We start from the raw sequence: 19,496 nt of genomic DNA on the forward strand, positions 1-19,496 counted from the left end.
TATCTATAAGCAAGGATGAAATGTAAACATTCCCAATCCAAGGGATGTAAAATCATACATTACTTTGTAAGCAGTTTTCATTTTAAGACCTACATTTTACCATAAGGTTTACATTTAATAGATCCTTCTTTCTTGAATTTCAACTATTCCTTTCTTAACCATTCCTTCCTGTTGATTTAGTCGATTTACAATCATTTATAAAGGTTCTTACTAATTCTGTAAGCTTGTATAAAGACAGCCTGAGAGTTCAAATATATCCTGAATTAAAAGAAACACACACTGCCCAGAATTCAAAAGGTAAATGAATATTGCCCTTTAGACTCAAACGAGTTTCTGACTAGTCCGTTTTTAGGAGATGAAATACGGTAACATCTTATACAATATAAACATAGGCAGGTCATCAGAATTCAACTTCTGTTTATGGTTCCCCAAAGTATGCAATCCAACAGTTTAGAGGTTTAAATTTTTAAAAAAGAAAAGTTTTAAATGTTGTAATTGAGTCTTCACAATGAAAAAGAAAAACACTTGATTTTTACCATCCTTTTCTCAATTTGAATTATAAAGTATTCTATTGGCCCTGGGAATTAAGTATTGATTTTTAAAGACATATTTAGACAATTTTGCTAAGAAAAGGAACCGTACAGATGGTTTGCTATGAGTATTCATTCAAAGACATCTGCACTTAAAGCCTCTAGCAGAGTATGTCACCATGCTTGAATCAATATTCAAAGTTAAATTTTGTTTAATTAAGTACAAAAAGTATATAATTGCTGAAAACCTAGATGCTGATAGAAACAGCTAATGTTTGATTTTCTATAAACCCATAGCAGAATTCTAAAGAAGACATACAATCATCACATTTTATCAATAGCAATTTTTATATAAAGTTGATTTCCTTAATGATTTTTCTGATATTATATGCTGTTATATTTATTTTAATGTACTCTAGAAAACTATGTGGCATAGTCTATGGAATTGACAAAAGGTTTTCTATTTTCCTTGATGCAATTAGTAATAGACTTTCATGTACTACAGTGTAGGTAGGAACAGTTATAGCAGAAGAGATCTTGATATGGGTTGAGGGTTTTTTTTTTAATAGACTTTATGTACTTATTTTTTAGAACAGTTTTAGACTTACATTCAGAGAAATTCTCACATACTCCGCATCTAATTTTTCCTGTTATTCACAACTTTATATATGGTGCATTTAAAATTAATGAAACAGTATTGATACACTATTATTAAATACAATAGTATGCATTTTTATCCAAATGTCCTTTGTTTTCACCTAATATTCTTTTTTCCTTCCAGGATCTCATTCAGAACATCCAGTCACATTTATTTAGCATGTCTCCTTAGACTTCTCTTGGCTGTGACAATTTCTCAGATTTTGTTTGTCATCACCTTGAAAGTGTTGGCAAGTATTGGACACATATTTTGTAGAATGCCTTCTATTGCTATTGATCTGAAGTTTTTCTCATGTTTAGAGTGGGGATCTGAATTTTGGAGATGAAACCCAGGTAAGAAAAGTGCCATTTGCCTTATCACATCAAAGGTAGATACTATCAATATGATTTATCCATAGTGACACTGACCTTGATCACTTGGCTCATTTGTTTCAGAGATATGTCTCTTCTCCCCCATTTTTTAATTTAATCATTTATTTATATTAGTATGAACTCAAGGTCATTTATTTTATACTTTGGTTATAACCCAATACTACTTTAAAAAATTTTTGCTCAAATTATTCCATTTTTGACCTTGGGAGCCCAGTATTTGATGCCTGTGTACCTTTAATACACTCCCATCAATGGGGTTTTTGGATCACTTATTTTTCTGGTATTACAAGATAATCCATGACCATCTTGTATAATTTTTCTTCAGCCCCAAAACTGTCCATGTCTCCAAAGATGCCTGGGTGCCAGTTGTGTTCATTGCTACTGGAGTGTCATTGTTTATAGGCCTTCTCAGCTGATAGAGCTAAAAAACATAGTATGTGAATACCAACCCGTTTATGAGTTGAGTTTTAATTGACCAAATACATGTTTCACCCTAATGTAGTCTATAATCTTTGACTTGCTCAGTGAAACAAATAATGTATTTTAATATAGTTTTCATTTTGCATATTTAAGGAAAATAATAAGTGGTAGTGAACTGCCAGTCTCCAAATTGATAACTGATGACAAGAGTAATAATTAATCACTAGATTTCCATTAAATAAAAATAAATTCTAGTATAAAGCATACATTGGTGAGTTCCTTTTGAAACATTATTCAGTCAAAATTTTAGTGTTAATAGGCTTTTATACATTATTTTTTGTGTGTGTTTTGCTTTTCCCCAATCAGGATAGCAGTTAACTAGTAATTTATCAAAAGACGTAAGATAGGCTAGTCTTTCAAAAGTATTCAGCCAACTAAGGCACCTAATAATATATCAAAATAATTTAGAGGTTAAAAGAAAGTGCTTTTACTGCTGTAAGGTATTTTTATGAGATTGTTTTATGGTTAATAGGAATTTACTCTTAACTTAGTCAATGTCATTGTTTCTTAAGTACACCTTGTAACTAGTCTTATCTTGTATCTAATAAATATGTTAACATAACATTGTACAAAATTACATTTTAAAAACCCTTAAATTTTGAAAAATAACAAAAAGAGAGTAAAATATCACCCAAGTCACACAAGGATTTTTACTTTTTAGTAGCTTACAAGTTACAAAAATACAAAATAGCATATTTTTACCTCTTTACTTTTTCCCCCTCAGGGTAAACCTGAGCTTTTCATTTGACTTGCAATTACTAATATTAGAATGTTAATGTAATAAGAGTTTAGGTTTTTCGAGTTTGATATGACACCTTGATCTCAATAGAAAAATAAAGATGAACAATTTATTTAGTTCATGTAGCTGGTGTACATTCCTTTTTATTTAAATGTTTGCATTTCTCTATGAAAACTTATCACTGAAAAAATCAGATATACATTTAAAAAGTATATAGTTTGAAGTTTAAATATAAAAACAACTTTAACTTACTACAAAGTATATTCTTAAAAAATATATTATAAAACTGATATATTTTTTCCATTTAAAACAATGTTAAAAAAAAAAGTAAGCCTAGTAAAAACGAAAACAGGAAAATGGCTCCATATCACATTTTAAGCTAATAAAAATGATATACCTTCTGAATAGGCAATGTGGTTTTTAAAAATGTTTTCTTCATAATACAGACCAACCTAAACATTTTAAGTCTATTCTTAAAGCTTTTTAAAAAGACATTCTGAAGTAGGGAGTGGGCAGAATTGGAGAAAGACTGCAGAAGCAGTAGGATGTGGGGTCACGTGAGTTTTGATGTATATACTGACAGTTCAATGGTCTTAATGTCCAGTGTTTCCTTAAATATGTTCTGGGCAGCATGGGTTCAGTAGGACCTAAATGGTTGTGATTTAAGTAAGGGTCTTCTGATGATTAAACTGTGGGAGATACCATATTAAACAACAACAACAAAACGGAATTCTTTGTGCAGAATTACAAACAACCTTTAATATATAAACCTGCCTCATGAATCTCTAAAAGAGAGCATTTTCCCATGCTTACTTAACCAGACAAATCAATTATTCTTCAGCATGAAACTTCTACCCTGTTCATTAACGAAAGAAAGATCAAGCTGAGGAGGTACTTGTGTTAACCCTAACACAAGTCATACATTTCACATATGATATCACTCTTCTTCTTTGCAATAAATCCATGAGTTTGTTATTATTCTTTATCCTTCTATAACTAACATAATACATTAGTAATTTGCTTGAGGCCAATTAGAAAAAGGTAGTTAGAAATATGACTTCCTTCCACTTATAGTTCTCCACCATTCTTTCTTTGAGCTGAAATAATTTCTGGAAAATTTTAGCATATGGATAAAATATGTTACATTTTCTATGGATAATTATCTGTGAAACAACAGAAGAGGATTAAGAGGCCATAGGGTAACTCACCACCACTACTATCTATCTATCAATCTCCCCTGAAACCATTTCAATTGCTTATGCACAGTCTCATTAAAAATAGTGTGTTGGCTAGATATTAGGCAACAAAGTTCCCCTCCAACTAGATTATCTTCCTGAACCCCTTCTTATTGAGAAATTATGGGGAGTCCAATGATAACAGCTTTCCTTTTTGATAAATGTCTAAAGTATACTCAAATATAAATCACATTAACTTTGCTTTACGTGGTTATTGCTGAATAACTAACAGCAACAGTTAATTTCTCTGATATTTTGACTTCAGCTTAGTTTAAACTGTTGTGTAACTGACATACACAAGTCCATCTATAATACAGCATAATTTAATGCAAGGGCTTGAAACTTGAGATTGGAATGTCTAGCTCCAAAGCCCAGCATTCCTACTAACTAGCACTGGAACTTAGGCAAAGCCACAAAGTCTTGGTCTTCTCAAAACTGGAGTTTAAAAGCCATATAAAAAAAGTACTGCAAATCAGGTTTACATAGTATAAATATTAGATCTATAAAATCTATTAGACCTGTAAAATCAGTATTAGAGAAAAAGGTGATTTATGCAGATAAAATAAGGCAAAAGATCTGCTCATTTGCAGAAATACGTTCACATTATCCAGAGACTCCCTTTTTATCCTCTATCAGATAGCTTCTCCTCCAGATTTTTCTCCCAGGGTCACTGGAGTTTTAAAGTCAATGATGAGATCAGCATGCTTCAGGGTGAAATCTACCTCAGGGCCAAATAGATCTTCCTAAACAGAGGCAGGGATTTCTGCTCCAGGTTTGGCAGCATGAATCCACTCTGCCTGTCCTCTGTGCATTTGAAGGTTTGGACGTATTCCATGTGGACTATGCCATGGATATAATAAACTGACAGCAGAAAATGAATGGAGAACTCTCCAAGAATAATATCTGACATTAAAACTTTAAAAATGTCTTCACTGAAGGCCTTGTGAAAATTTTCCATGGTGACATAGATTGTAAACCATTAGAATATAAGAACCGAGGAGGCAGATGCGTTTTGTTCACTGTGGCATGCCCTGCACGTGTCTGGCTCGTAGGGGTGTGTGCTTAGTTGCTCAGTCGTGTCTGACTCTTTGCAACCCCATGGACCGTAGCCTGCCAGGTTCCTCTGTCCATGGGGATTCTCCTGGCAAGGATACTGGAGTGGGTTGCCATGCTCTCCCCCAGGGGATCTTCCCAACCCAGGGATCCAACCCAGGTCACCCACATTGCAGGCAGATTCTTTACCATCTGAGCTACCAGGGAAGCCCAGCTCATAGGGGAGGAAGCATTTAATAAATATTTGTCTGTTGAGTGAAGAATGAATATTAAAATGACAAAAGAATTCATTTTGTGATGACAGAATAAAGTTGTGAGCTTTTGTACACTTCAGCAAAAATATGAATATGCAGTGTTACTTTGAACTTTGGGGATATTTATGATTAAATATTTAAAAAATAATGCTATAGTCAGCTTGATGTTTGAAATAAAATACATCTGGATCTCTCTTAAGGAGATAAAAAACATTTGAACAATAATATTGCCATTTAAATTTCCATTCTATTCACATATTCCAAAGTATTTCTCTTTGTATACTATATTTAATTACATAATAGTAATACACTGTATTTCTATAGTGGTTTGTTTGCAAATAACAAAAAACATAGTTTATTTGATCCTCCCCTGTGAAATAGAAAAAGTAGATATCATTACTACAAATTCACAGATAAAGACATATGGGCTCAGAAATATTAAATGTCATAAACGTATACCACACTAACTGTCAAGTCCCTGTTTAGAAAGCAAATTTCAATGATAATAATTTTTAAAAAGTTCAAAAGGACTTCCCTGGTGGCTCAGTGGTAAAGAATCTGCCTGCCAATGCGGGAGACATGGGTTTGATCCCTGATCTGGGAAGATCCCACATGCTGCAGAGCAATTAATCCCATGCACTACACACTATTGAACCTGTGCTCTGGAGCCTAAGAGCCACAACTAGAGAAGCCACCACAATGAGAAGCCCGTGCACTGCAACTAGAGGCAAACCCATGAGGCAATGAAGACCCAGCACAGCCAAAATTAAATAAGTAAAAAAATAAAAGTTAATTTAACAAATTTAAACATTAAAAACAATTACGAAGCAACTAATAAATTCATAGACTGCTTATATCCCTTCCCTTACCTCTTTTCTGTACTTTTACCAATGACATTGTGAGGTTGCAATTGCTTTAATTTGATTTTTCAGATGCAGACAAAAGCCTGTGAGATAGAATGTCTTGCTGAGACACATTTCTAGTAAGTCTTAGAGGTGGGACCCAAGCCTGTGCTGTCTGAACAACAACCATGTGTCAGAAAGCCCGGTGGCCCAACACTTAAATGCTAAGCTTTAACCACCACCTCTGTGATTGGGTATGTTGAGATGATACATTACAATATACTATGCAAATATTTAATCCTGTTACTATTATTATTAGAAATATTATACAGCTGTCCCAGAAATTACATATGTATATAGAATTGTTTTTCTTTTTTTGTTCACTACTGGTATGCTGCCATCTACTCAGGTCACCTAGACCCAGGTCTAACTATGGGTTATCTGGCTATGTAACAGAGATGTCTATGACTGAAGCATGTGTGTGTAATTAACTGGTTGTTGACAAACACTGGGGTATGAGACAGAAAGACAGGAATATCCCCAGTGTGCTCCAGAGAACTCCCTGCCTCCAGCCATTATTTGTCTTCCATGCTGGCTGTTGTGAAACCTCGGAAGTATAGTTAGGAGTAATGCTTAGGACCCCTTTGCCCTATAGGACCCCCTTTATAAAAATTGTGCTGTAAGACTGTAAACTTTTCAACAGACATCCACAATATGCATGAAAACCATGCATAATACACACTCAAGGCCTCTCTAATTCTTAGGATGCATGAATTTTCTGTTAAATTTTATCCCTTTCATTCACTGTTTTTCTCAATGGCTGAAGTTTAAGCAGACACTTCTGCAAGAAAAGTAGATGTGTGATTAATTCATCCAAGATTCAAGTGCTTTCTCACAGTGCAAAGTGCCAGACATCTATGTTTTACTTGGGGATATTTCAAGTTACTGCAACACTTGTAATACTAACGCAAGTTAATGATCAAGTGTCCCTTTTTGTTGATTGGTTGATTGATGGGTTGGTTGGTTAGACGGTTAGTGGTTTGTTGGAAAGGGGAAGGAAAGGTAAGAGGTGAAAAACAGTGTGTTTTCATTCTTCTCTTTCCTTTTCTCAACACACACACAGAGTGGCTCAGTCCCCAGCTCCTTTGATATTTCATACTCACTGTTGGACTTGACTGACATAAGAAACTCCTGTAGAGAGGCAGGTTTCCACTGAGCTAAAGCTAGTTTCCATGGTGCCGAAAGGTGCATTTAAAAGTTAGCATGGTCCTTAGGTGCCTGCAGGGTGGTGTTCATGCCAAGCACAGGTCACAAACGAGCCAGAAGAAGTAAGATGTTTGTCCTGCACATAAACAGCACCAGGCTAGCTATTTTACTTTATGCATTTTGGTTCCCATTTAGAAAAAGAAAATCTCATTATCGTGTAGCATATATTTTAAGGTTGGTGAATCACGTTGGGTTGTTTTAACTCTGAAAACTAATTTAAATGGATGAGTGTGATTGCTTGGAGCTTAGGTAAATGATCAGATCTGTGAATAGATATGTCCTAAAACATACTTTCACATCCCCTCCCGAAATTCCTTTAGATTTGGGTGATATAGGAGAGGAAAGTTCTATCTTGTTTATTGTACAGGAAGGCGGACTGTTGGCTGGCATACCTTATTCTAGTGTGTCTAAATTTGTCTTTTTAAAGATATATAAAATATATGCAAAACACCAATTAAGTTAATGAACACTGGAAATTGTAACACACTCATTGTTCACGCTGTATTGTTCACAAGAGTGAACAACCCCAGAGTGTGTAGGGTTTATTGCATTCCCCCCACCAAAAAAATAAATGAATAAATAAAAGAGAAAAAAAGATTTAAAAAATTTAAGGTTAAAACAGAACTAAGGTGAAGAATATTTTAGCTATGATTGGTACTTTTTGTAAAGGAATCCATTGGGACTTCTTAAATGAACAGCCTAAATCATCCATTAAAATGTTCATTATCATAGTTTAGAGAAAGATATCTGTGGTAAAAGTATTTGAGATCTTTTCTTTCCTTGAAAAACAGATCCCATGTGCCTAGAGAAAATGCATTTCAAAATAGCAAACTTCTTTTTTTCTTTTTAATTTTCGGTGGGGATATTCAGTGACAGGAACTAGGTTCTGAATCTTTGCAAAGAGATGCGTTCATTGCAGGTCAGAATTAATAAAGTTATTGAACAATTTCAGCCACTTTAGTGGCATTATGAAAGAGTACCCTGGGTGGTTCCGTGCACGTTCGGGTCAGTTCCTGGAAAGGGTATAAGTTAGAAGTTCTCCGAGGTTAAGACCTCAGTCTTAGTGCCTCCAGTGGGAAACTGGAAAAGCTGGGAGCCCCGCGGGGTGTCAAGACTTCACCTGTGGCTCTCCGCTTTCACTGGGTCTTTAAGAAGCCCAGTGGGCTGGGGGGAAGGACCAACTGAGAACTAAAGGAACAGAAATTGGCTTTTGTGTGCCAGGGAGAGCATTAAAGTAGTCAAAGAGCTTTTTCAACCCAAAAAGCCGCTCAGAAATCGCTCTGTGCCGTCACAGACAAGACCTTGGTGGCGGGTACTGTGTGTTTAGGTTCCTGAGTCCACTCACTAGCAAAGCTCCCTCTCCCCCGTTATTATCTCACCGTCCTTAGGTTGCCCCTGGGGTCCCTACCCTCAGTCTTCCAGTCTCCTTTTATCCCCCCTTGAGATGAAAGTCCAGAGTCTTCCAGCGAGTTACCGTGACGGGTCTGGATCGTGCTCACTGGCAGGCAAGTGGGGCAGACTGGGGAGAGAGTGGAAAACTTAGGTGCCGGCTCGCGGAGCTAACTCGACGGTCCTCCTGACTCCTCGAACCTTCAGCCAGAAGTCATATCCCAACTCTGCCCCGCTCGAACAGAACCCTCCAGGCTTTGGGGACTCCTCGAGCAAGAACCCAACTTAAGTAAGAAAACTTGCAGAATCGGGGTGAGCAGACGCAGGGAAGTTCCAGCATCCCTGGTGGTCCCTAGTTCGACTCCTGAGATCTGGGCATCCCGCGGGTACCTAGAGACTCGGTTGCCAGGACCTCCCCGGGAGTCGATCTGGACAGCGCGATGCCCACCGAGGCGCAGAGGAGAAGCGCATCTCCGGGCCCAAACCGACCGGTTGCAGCCCCCCACACTCAGAGTAGGAAGCCGGTCCAGGCGAACCTGGATCGCTGGCTCTCTTGCCCGCGTTCCTGGAGCCCGGATTAAAAAGAAAGAAAGAAAGAAAGAAACCCGCCAACTGTACCTCGCGGGGAAACCCGGCACTGGCCAGGAGGGAAGCGGTGACGCGGCTTCTTCTTTCCCGGAGCCTCGGGTGGGCTCTGACCTCCACTAGCCCCCAGCTCCTGCCCCCCGGACCGACGCGCGCTCCTTCGCCCCGGGACCCCGCGGCGCCCGCGCTGGCCGCGGGGAGCCACCGCGTCCCCGGAGCGAGCCGCCTGGAGCGCTCCCACGCCCCGGGGGGTTCACTCACCGATCCGGAGTACTTGCGGGGCGGTCTGGGGGAGGACGGAGCCGAGGAAATAGAGAAGCGTCCAGCCGGCGTCTCTCGTCCTCAGCCTGGGCTGGGCGAGGAGTGTGCGGCGCTCCATCTTTCTGGCTTCTTAATTCATGCCGAGACCTAGCCGCCGCCGCTCGCCCTGGAGATGCTGCCCGCTGGGCTCGGATCCCTGCCTCATCCTCCCTGGGATGCTAACGCGGTAGTACCCAGCGCGCTCCCCTGGCGGAAAGAGCTCGAGGGAACCGGCGTGGGATGGCGGAGCCGGCGGGCGACGCTGGGCTCGCTCTGGGCTCCTGGCTTCTGCCGCTAGCCCATCACCGTTCCTCGTCCTCCTCCTCCATGGGCCGCGGGTCTCGGAGAAGCCGCGCGCAACTGCTCCAGGAGCCGAGAGACCAGCCGGGGAAAGTTGCTGCCCAAATTCGCCGGAACGTCTCCCTCATTCGTCCTCGGGTCAGATGAGAAAGTGGGGTGGCGGCAGGGATGGGGGGCAGATGGAGAGTGCCACGAGACCAAGCGGGGTGTTGGGGGGAGGGAGGAGAAAGAAGACTGAGGAGGAAGGGGAGAAGGTACGGGTGAGTTGGTGCAGGGGCTCTCAGCGAGCAGGAGGAGCTCCAGTAGGTTAACTGGGATCCGAGCCACGCTTTGGCTTCTCGGTTCTGCCTGCCCGCCTCCCCTCGCTCGCCCCACCCTTTATTTACTGCCCGCCCCAATACATCCATCCAGACACCCCGACGCGCGCACACGCACGCACATTCTCCCTCGCCCTCAACTTTGCGCCGTAAGGCTGGAAAGTGTATTGAGGATTGCCTCCTGAAGGCAGAACATTTAACTTGATGGTCAGAGCAGAGGCAACCTCTGCTCTGGGCCGCGAGTGGCCGAGGAGCCCTCCTTGGAAATGTCCTCGGGAGCCTGTGAGAGGGTCTCCGAGAAGACCAGTTACGATTCTTCCCCATCTCTTGATGGAAAAGCGCCATTTCGGACGCCAGCATTTCGGGGAATAGAAGAGCTCTTATTTTAACTCGGGGAAAGAGGGAGGAAAGGAGGAGGAGGAAGAAGAGAGGGAGAGAAATGAAACCTTGGTACTCTAAGATTAAAGTGGCTTCTCTCCTATTCAGACCCTAGATAATCTCTTGTAAATTGCTTCCATTTACATGTGCAGAACTGGGAAAGAGGCAGCTTCCAGCGCGGCTCCTTGTCTTGGTTTTCTTTTGACTGGCACGTTTGAACCCTGGAAGAGAGGCTATTTCAGCTCTGTAGCTTTGGAGACTATTTCTCTGTGGAAGGACAAGGACGCTTCCCTGGGGAAATCATCAGCGTTTGATCATTTTGGCTTAATTTCCTTTGAGCTTTGTGGGGGAATGTTCTATATAAATGTTGACTAGCTTTGCATTAACATTCATAGACATTTTGTTTTTCCCTCAAAGTATGGATCTTGGAGAACTAACCTAAATTGAGTTAATCCATCTGAAAAAAAAAATGCCCACAGTTTATAGACTACAATAGGAAAGGATTATAAAAGAAACCTAACTTCAGGTACATTCATTCACTCTTATACGTAGTGCCAGACACTATATATATATATAAAGAGAGAGAGAGAGACTATATATATATATGTATGTATGTGTTTGTGTGTGTAAAGTTGCTCAGTTGTGTCCAACTCATAGGAGGCTATCAGGCTCCTATGTCCATGGGATTTCCCAGGCAAGAATAATGGAGTGAGTAGCCACTTCCTTTTCCAGAGGATCTTCATGACCCAGGGATCGAACTGGTATCTTTTATGTCTCCTGTATTGGCAGGTGAGTTTTTTACCATTGCACCACCTGGGAAGCCCACATGTGTCTTAGTCGCTCAGTCGTGTATAACTCTTTACGAAGCTATGAACCATAGCCTGCCAGTCTCCTCTGTCCATGGAATTCTCCAGGCAAGAATACTGGAGTGGGTTGCCATTCTCTTCTCCAGGGGATCTTCCCAACCCAGGGACTGAACCCAGGTCTCCTGCATTGCAGGTGAATTCTTTACCATCTGAGCCATCAGGGAAGCCCATAGATATAGATATAGATTTATATATATATATAAATAAGGTTTCCCTGGTGGCTCAGTGGATAAAGAGTCTGCCTGCAATGCAGGAGAGCCATATTCAATCCCTGGGTTGGGAAGATCCCTGGAGAAGAGAACGGCAACCCACTCCAGTATTCTTGCCTGGAGAATTCCATGGACAGAGGAGCCCAGTGGGGTACAATCCATGGGGTCACAAAGAGTTGGACATGACTGTGATTAACACTTTCGCTTTCATAGATATAGAGACAGAGATAGATTGTAGATATAGATATGTCTTTTTTTTTTACTGAAAACCCATACCGTCCATCCTCCAAGAGAGATTATAGCCCCACTGCTAGAACCTCATCAGTTCATACTTCAAATAGTGTGCCTGGTTCTGATACTTCTGTATGAGAGTTGATAGAACATATCCACAGATAAGAAGATGGGTTGATCTGGATTTAAGAATGCATCTTATGCATAGATTGGTGAAACCAAGAAAAATTAGGAGCTTATGAATCTTATCTTCAGAAATTTGAAGAGCTAAAAGAACACAGTCATAATATTAGGCAAAAAGAAAAATAAGAAAAATGAGAATATTGGATGGATATTGTAGAAGAGTAAATTTCACTTATTTAGGTGAGGAACATTTCTAAGTATAGAAAGTATCAACAGTGATAGGACCTACTTCAGAAAAGAGACAAACTCCCTTTCATTTATTCGTTCATTGGTTCATTCAATGCATATTTGAGTGCCTACTGTGTGGGAGGCATTGTGCCAAGCCCTGGGGACACAGTGGAAATATAGTTTCTGCCATAATGAAACTCATAAGTGTTAAAAAAGTGTGATGAGTTTCACAAAATGGTACTCTGGGCATGATGAAAAGAGAAATATAACCTCTTGAGGAATTTGGGAAGAACTTGATAAGGAAATGATGCTTCAAAATTTCAATAATGGGTACTTTATAAATCCTTAACTAAGTATTTATATTTATTCTTAGTAAGTATCTATATTTATTCTTAATATTTATTTATATTTATAGAAATATAAACCCTGGTTGGGCTTCTCTAATGGCTCAGAAGGTAAAGAATCCACTGCAATGCAGGAGATCTAGGATCGATCCCTGAGTTGCAAAGATCCCCTGGAGGAGGGCATGGCAACCCACTCCCGTATTCTTGCCTAGAGAATCCCCATGGATAGAGGAGCCTGGCAGGCTACAGTCCATGGGGTCACAAAGAGTTGAACACAACTGAGCGACTAAGCACACACACGCAAAGCTTGGTAATATTTAGCCAACAAAATGTGAGTAGAAGTAGTATGTGCCATTTCTGGGTAAGAAGGAAAGCAATGAAAGGCTCTCACCCATCCCTTGGGGACTGTCTTCTGCCACAGTAATTCTGAAAACCACAAGAAGCAACCTGGATCCCTGAGTCACCTTCTGGGAAGGATTTGCTTGAATAGTTGTCAGATTAGCAGCAAATTGATAATAAATCAGCGAAAACAAAATTTGTGCTATAGTCCACGAAAATTTTGAGATCTGTTTGTTATTACAGCAAAACCTCTTCTATACTGACTGATACACTCTCTCTAGGATTCGATATCTTTGTCTGTAAATTGAGAATGATAACACAGTATGGAGATTGGAGGATAAATGAACTACTGTATGGAAAGTATTTTCCAAGGGTTTCATTACTCAATATATATTAGTTCAATTGTGGTAATTTGCTTTTTTGGTTAAATTAATCTGCACATACATTTTTAGTTTAAATATGCCTCAGATGGCAGAGACTAAGATATTTTGTCTGTTAGGAAATGACTCCATTAATAGTATATATATTAGGGCTTCCCTAGTGGTGCGGTGGTAAAGAATCTACCTGCTAATGCAGGACACTCAAGAGACACAGTTTCGATCCCTGGGTCAGGAAGACCTCCTGGAGGAGGAAATGGCAACCCACTGTAGTATTTTTGCCTGGAATATTCCATGGACAGAGGATCCTGGTGAGTTACAGTCCATGGGTTTGCAAAGAGTCGAACATGGCTGAGAGACTGAGCATGCAATAGTCTATTAATAATAATTTGGCCCAACGCTATTTAAGGACATTTTATCACTTTTACCTGTATTACCTTTTGTCTCTAAGTTCTTTTTTGTTGGTAGAGATATTAGAAATATTGCATCTCCCAAAGCAGGCTTCTTAAAGAATATATGCACACTTATGTTGCTTTTCTGTATTATCTATAAAACCTGTAAAGCTTGAAATTGAAATTTATTTCCCTGTTAAAATGCTTTCCTCCACTGATCGTGTACACAGGCTCATGGTGTTAAGTTACTCATGAGTGATCAGCAGCTGCTGTTAATTTGTTTTGTGCTTTTTAGAAGCACTGTATTTTGTATACATATGCGTCTAGTTATTTTTGCCCAAAATGACTGTGTTACTCACGCTTGATTCACATTTTCATAGTGCCCCCGTGAGAATAAGAGTGTCCATTTGAATGCATTCAATCTTTCCCCAGTTTCCCAAATATTAAGTTTAAATTGATACACTGAGGTTAGTAAGGAAGCAATGTGCAGCCTTGTGCATCTTGTGAAAGCTGGTGACATTACTTAGATAGTAATTCATTTAAGATTACTCGAATTTAATAACATAATGAGAAATAAGAAAGCTAGCTTAGAATAAACTAAGGAACTCAAATGTTGTAAATGTGTTTTCAAAGTTTTGAGTAGACTTGAGTTTACTTATAATGTTACCCAGGGCATGAAAAACAAAACAAAACAAAATCAGGTAGCTCTTAGAGCTTCCTAAGAATGTGCAGCTGATTTGGAATCAAAATTCTTACTCCTTGACTACTTCTTTATGTCTAATGTTTTCCCTAGGTGAATGTTTCTGAGACCTTAAATATCTTTAAGCAAGGATCTCAAATTTCATCTTTTGCTCAGATCTTGCCTCTGAACTCCAGATTCTCATAGCCAATTCTAATTACTATTCTCCACTGACTACACATGTCAATCTCTTGATTCTGTGCCATATTATTGCTCCCTCCCTAGCCCCCTTTCAAAGTTTCTCATTTCAATATGTGTATCACCTTCCGTCCAGGTATTAAAACTAAAAGCTCAGGATGCCATCCCTACTTTTCCCCATACATGCAGTATATTTTCATATGCTATTGGTTTTGTGCCTCAAACATTTCTTAATTTGTTTATTTGCAAATACAATGCTATCATCTAGCCTGGAGTTTCTTAGCTTCAAAACTTTTGACATTTGGGGCTGGAAAATTATTTATTGAGGAGACTGTCCTGTGTCTTATAGGATGCTTAGCAACTTCCCTGGACTCTATCCACTAGATGTCAGTAGTACCCTCCTCCCAGGCTGTGACAACCAAAAAATGTCTGTAGACATCACCAAATGTCCCCTGAAGTGCGTATCACCCCTAGTTGAGAACCTCTACACTCACCCAAATCACTGTGGTCTTCCATCTGGTCTATTACAGTAAGTTCTTAATTGTTCCTCTCCCCCATTGCCTCTTTCTATCCATTCTGTTGTCTGATCTAAATTTGCTCCTCCCATTGATTTCCTTCACAGTGCCCTGCTCAGTTTCCTCATGGTCATTATTAATTCTCTAAATATCTGTTTACTTTATTAGAGACTCAGCGATGGCAGGCTGAAACCTCAGCATTTAGCACAATGCCTAGCAATTAGTGGAACCTTGATAAATGCTCATTGAATGAATAAAAGAATGAAGTCATAACCCACACAACCTACAGCTGGTAAGTGTATATTTGTAGGACTAATCTGAATAATACACCAGATTTCTCTTTTGATTTCATTCAAAGCTCCTACATAGATCAGTTTATATTTAATGTCATACTCAGGACATTATTAATGCTATAGTCCACTGTATCTAGAAAATCTGGGGTATAACCTTAGATGTCAAATGTCAGCAAAATGCTATGCAGAGTAGGGATTTCTCCTCACATTTCATTTGTCAGCACCATGGCTACCATCCCACATGCCTTAACATTTTTACTGTAATTTTCATGCTAACACTGGTCCATTTGCTAAAGCACTGCAGAAAGCAATTGTAGTAAATCTTTGAAAGAAAATATGTCTTTATTTATTCATATCTTTATATGTTATTATTACAACCAGATTGTGTAAAAAAGAATTCCATCATGTGCAAAGTCTGAACCAAGTTGTTATGTAGCTACCTCCACACATAAGTAAGGAGAGTAAAAAAGAAAAGAGCCAGATCAGGCAGGCAGGATGTCAGGAGAACTGGGTCCTCACCCTGGTCTGATCACTTATTATGGCTCCCTGTTCACAGTCAAGTCCCACCCTCTCCTGAGGCCCAACCGTGACAGCAAGTAGATGGACTGATGTCTCAAAGCCAACAGGGACTAATGTTCTCCACTTCTCCTTCCAACTCTAAAAGCCATTTTTATAGAGGAGGGACCCAAACTAATCTCTGTGTTCTTCTGGTTAAGCTTGTCCTTAAAATAATGAGTTTATTTTGTGATTTATTATATATTCCAGGCACCCTTCTTAGTACTGTTACATGTATGAACGGACTCAATACTGACAGCCACCTTAAGAGGTAAGTACTCTCAGTTCAGTTCAGTTCAGTCTCTCAGTTGTGTCTGACTCTTTGGGACCCCATGGACTGCAGCACACCAGGCCTCCCTGTCTATCACCAACTCCCGGAGTTAACTCAAACTCATGTCCATTGAGTCGGTAATGCCATCCAACCATCTCGTCCTCTGTCATCCCCTTCTCCTCCTGCCTTCAATCTTTCCCAGCATCAGGGTCTTTTCAAATGAGTCACTTCTTCGCCATCAGGTGGCCAAAGTTTTGGAGTTTCAGCTTCAGCATCAGTGCTTCCAATGAAAACCCAGGACTGATCTCCTTTAGGAAGGACTGGTTGGATCTCCTCCCTGTCCAAGGGACTCTCAAGAGTCTTCTCCAACACCACAGTTCAAAAGCATTAATTCTTCGGTGCTCAGCTTTCTTTATAGTCCAACTCTCACATCCATACATGATTACTGGAAAAACCATACCTTTGACTAGATGGACCTTTGTTGGCAGAGTAATGTCTCTGATTTTTAACATGCTGTTTAGGTTGTTCATAACTTTTCTTCCAAGGAGCAAGCATCTTTTAATGTCATGGCTGCAGTCACCATCTGCAGTGATTTTGGAAACCAAAAAAATAAAGTCTGACACTGTTTCCATTGTTTCCCCACCTATTTGCCATGAAGTGATGGGACCAGATGCCATGATCTTAGTTTTCTGAATGTTGAGCTTTAAGCCAACTTTTTCACTCTCCTCTTTCATTTTCATCAAGAGGCTCTTTAGTTCTTCTTCACTTTCTGCCATAAGGGTGGTGTCATCTGCATATCTGAGGTTATTGATATTTCTCCCGGCAATCTTGATTCCAGCCTTTGTTTCTTCCAGCCCAGCGTTTCTCATGATGTGCTCTGCATATAAGTTAAATAAGCAGGGTGACAATATACAGCCTTGACGTACTCCTTTTCCTGTTTGGAACCAGTCTGTTGCTCCATGTCCGGTTCTAACTGTTGCTTCCTGACCTGCATACAGGTTTCTCAAGAGACAGGTCAGGTGGTCTGGTATTCCCATCTCTTTCAGAATTTTACACAGTTTATTGTGATCCACACAGTCAAAGGCTTTGGCATAGTCAGTAAAGCAGAAATAGATGTTTTTTCTGGAACTCTCTTGCTTTTTCAATGATTCAGCAGATGTTACCAATTTGATCTCTGGTTCCTCTGCCTTTTCTAAAACCAGCTTGAACATCTGGAAGTTCTCATTTCATGTATTGTTGAAGCCTGGCTTGGAGAATTTTGAGCATTACTTTACTAGCATGTGAGATATGTGCAATTGTGTGGTAGTTTGAATATCCTTTGGCATTGCCTTTCTTTGGGATTGGAATGAAAACTGACTGTTTCCAGTCTTGTGGCCACAGCTGGGTTTTCCAAATTTGTGGCATATTGAGTGCAGCACTTTCACAGTATCATCTTTTAGGATTTGAAATAGGTCAACTGGAATTCCATCTCTGCCACTAGCTTTGTTTGTAGTGATGCTTTCTAAGGCCCACTTGACTTGGCCTTCCAGGATGTCTGGCTCCAGGTGAATGATCACACCATTTTGATTATCTGGGTTGTGAAGACCTTTTCTGTATAATTCTTCTGTGTATTCTTGTCACCTTTTCTTAATATCTTCTGCTTCTGTTAGGTCCATACCATTTCTTTCCTTTATTGTGCCCATCTTTGCATGAAATAGTCCCTTGGTATCTCTAATTTTTTTGAAGAGATCTCTATTCTTTCCCATTCTGTTGTTTTCCTCTATTTCTTTGCATTAACCACTGAGGAAGGCTTTCTTATCTCTCCTGGCTATTCGTTGGAACTCTGTATTCAAATGGGTATATCTTTCCTTTCCTTCTTTGCCTTTTGCTTCTCTTCTTTCACAGCTATTTGTAAGGCCTCCTCAAACAACCATTTTTCCTTTCTGCATTTCTTTTTCTTGGGGGTGGTCTTGATCACTGCCTCCTGTACAATGTCACAAGCCTCCATACATGGTTCTTCAGGCACTCTGTCTATCAGATCTAATCCCTTAAATCTATTTCTCACTTCCACTCTATAATCGTAAGGTATTTGTTTTAGGTCACACCTGAATGATCTAGTGGTTTTCCCTACTTTTGCACAGAGAGGTGAAGCAACACGTCAGAAATCATGCAACCAAGTGACAGAGTCAGAATTTGAACTTAGTCTGGTTCTAGAGCACTCACGTTTCTTAAAATTGAGGTAAAATCACAAAACATAAAATTTGCCACCTTACAAGGAATCATTCCATGGCATTTAGTGCATGCATGATATTGTGCAAACACTGGCTCATTCCAGTGTGCCTGGATCATCCTGAGTGATACAGAAGCAGCAAGAGTGACTCAGAGAGACAGCTAAGGACTTGTGGGCTGCTGGAAAGACTCTGACTTTTAACCTGGATGATATAGGGAGTCACTGAATATTTTGAATAGAAGAATGACATCATCAGACTTATGTTTTCTTATCTTTTTATTTGGAGATTATACTATATATTAAGACAAAGTGAATAGATTTTGTTCTTGCTTTCATGGAGCCTAGAGTCAAGCAAATAGTTCTACAATTAAACACAGAATTTCAAATTATGTTAGTGATAATAAACTGACTTCTACAATTAAATACAGAATTTCGAATTATGTTAGTGATAATAAACTTACTTTTTTAAGTGCAAAATTGATCCTAAGTTGGAGTGCAAAGATGAATTATCACAAAGTGACCACTGTCATGCAACCAACCACTCAGACAAGAAACAGAATGTTGTCAGAACCTCTGTGGTTTTTCTCAGCTATACCCTCCAAACGTTGCCAGTATTTTCACCTTCAACAGCAGATATTAGTTTTGCCTGCTTTGAGGCTTAATATAATTACAATACATATGCTTCTGTTCCTGGCTTCTATCAAATGATAGCTAACATTACAGAGCCTTTACCACAGGTCAGGCACTGTCTTTTGTGGTTTATATTGGGTTGCCATGATCCTCTGTGGTGGTCACTAATGTTACTACACCCATTTTGCAGAAGAGAACATTGAGGCACAGAGACAGAATGCAGGTTCCATGAAGGAAAGCAGAAGGATATGTTAGATTTAAAAAGTGGAACTCGCTTTAAAGTAGGAGCTTAAGAAAAAGTACTCTGAGGAAGTAGCCTTTATGGCTTGACTGGGGCTTC

General features: G+C 39.7%; 1 protein-coding gene across 9 annotated transcripts in view; it reads right to left on the reverse strand.

The window, feature by feature from the left end:
- GRIK1 (glutamate ionotropic receptor kainate type subunit 1) overlaps positions 1 to 9,781 on the reverse strand; it is a 436,272-nt gene extending 426,491 nt beyond the window's left edge. For all 9 annotated transcript variants that reach the window (XM_081558024.1, XM_081558013.1, XM_081558007.1 and 6 more), the window contains exon 1: positions 9,664 to 9,781. In XM_081558024.1, the coding sequence (XP_081414150.1) occupies positions 9,664 to 9,781 (118 nt within the window). The remainder of the gene's footprint in view (positions 1 to 9,663) is intronic.
- Between the last annotated feature and the right edge of the window lie 9,715 nt (positions 9,782 to 19,496).

The sequence above is a fragment of the Giraffa tippelskirchi genome, chromosome 2 (genome assembly GCF_054371585.1).
Source record: "Giraffa tippelskirchi isolate mGirTip1 chromosome 2, T2T-mGirTip1v1.2.pri, whole genome shotgun sequence".
Classification (NCBI taxonomy): Eukaryota; Metazoa; Chordata; class Mammalia; order Artiodactyla; family Giraffidae; genus Giraffa; species Giraffa tippelskirchi.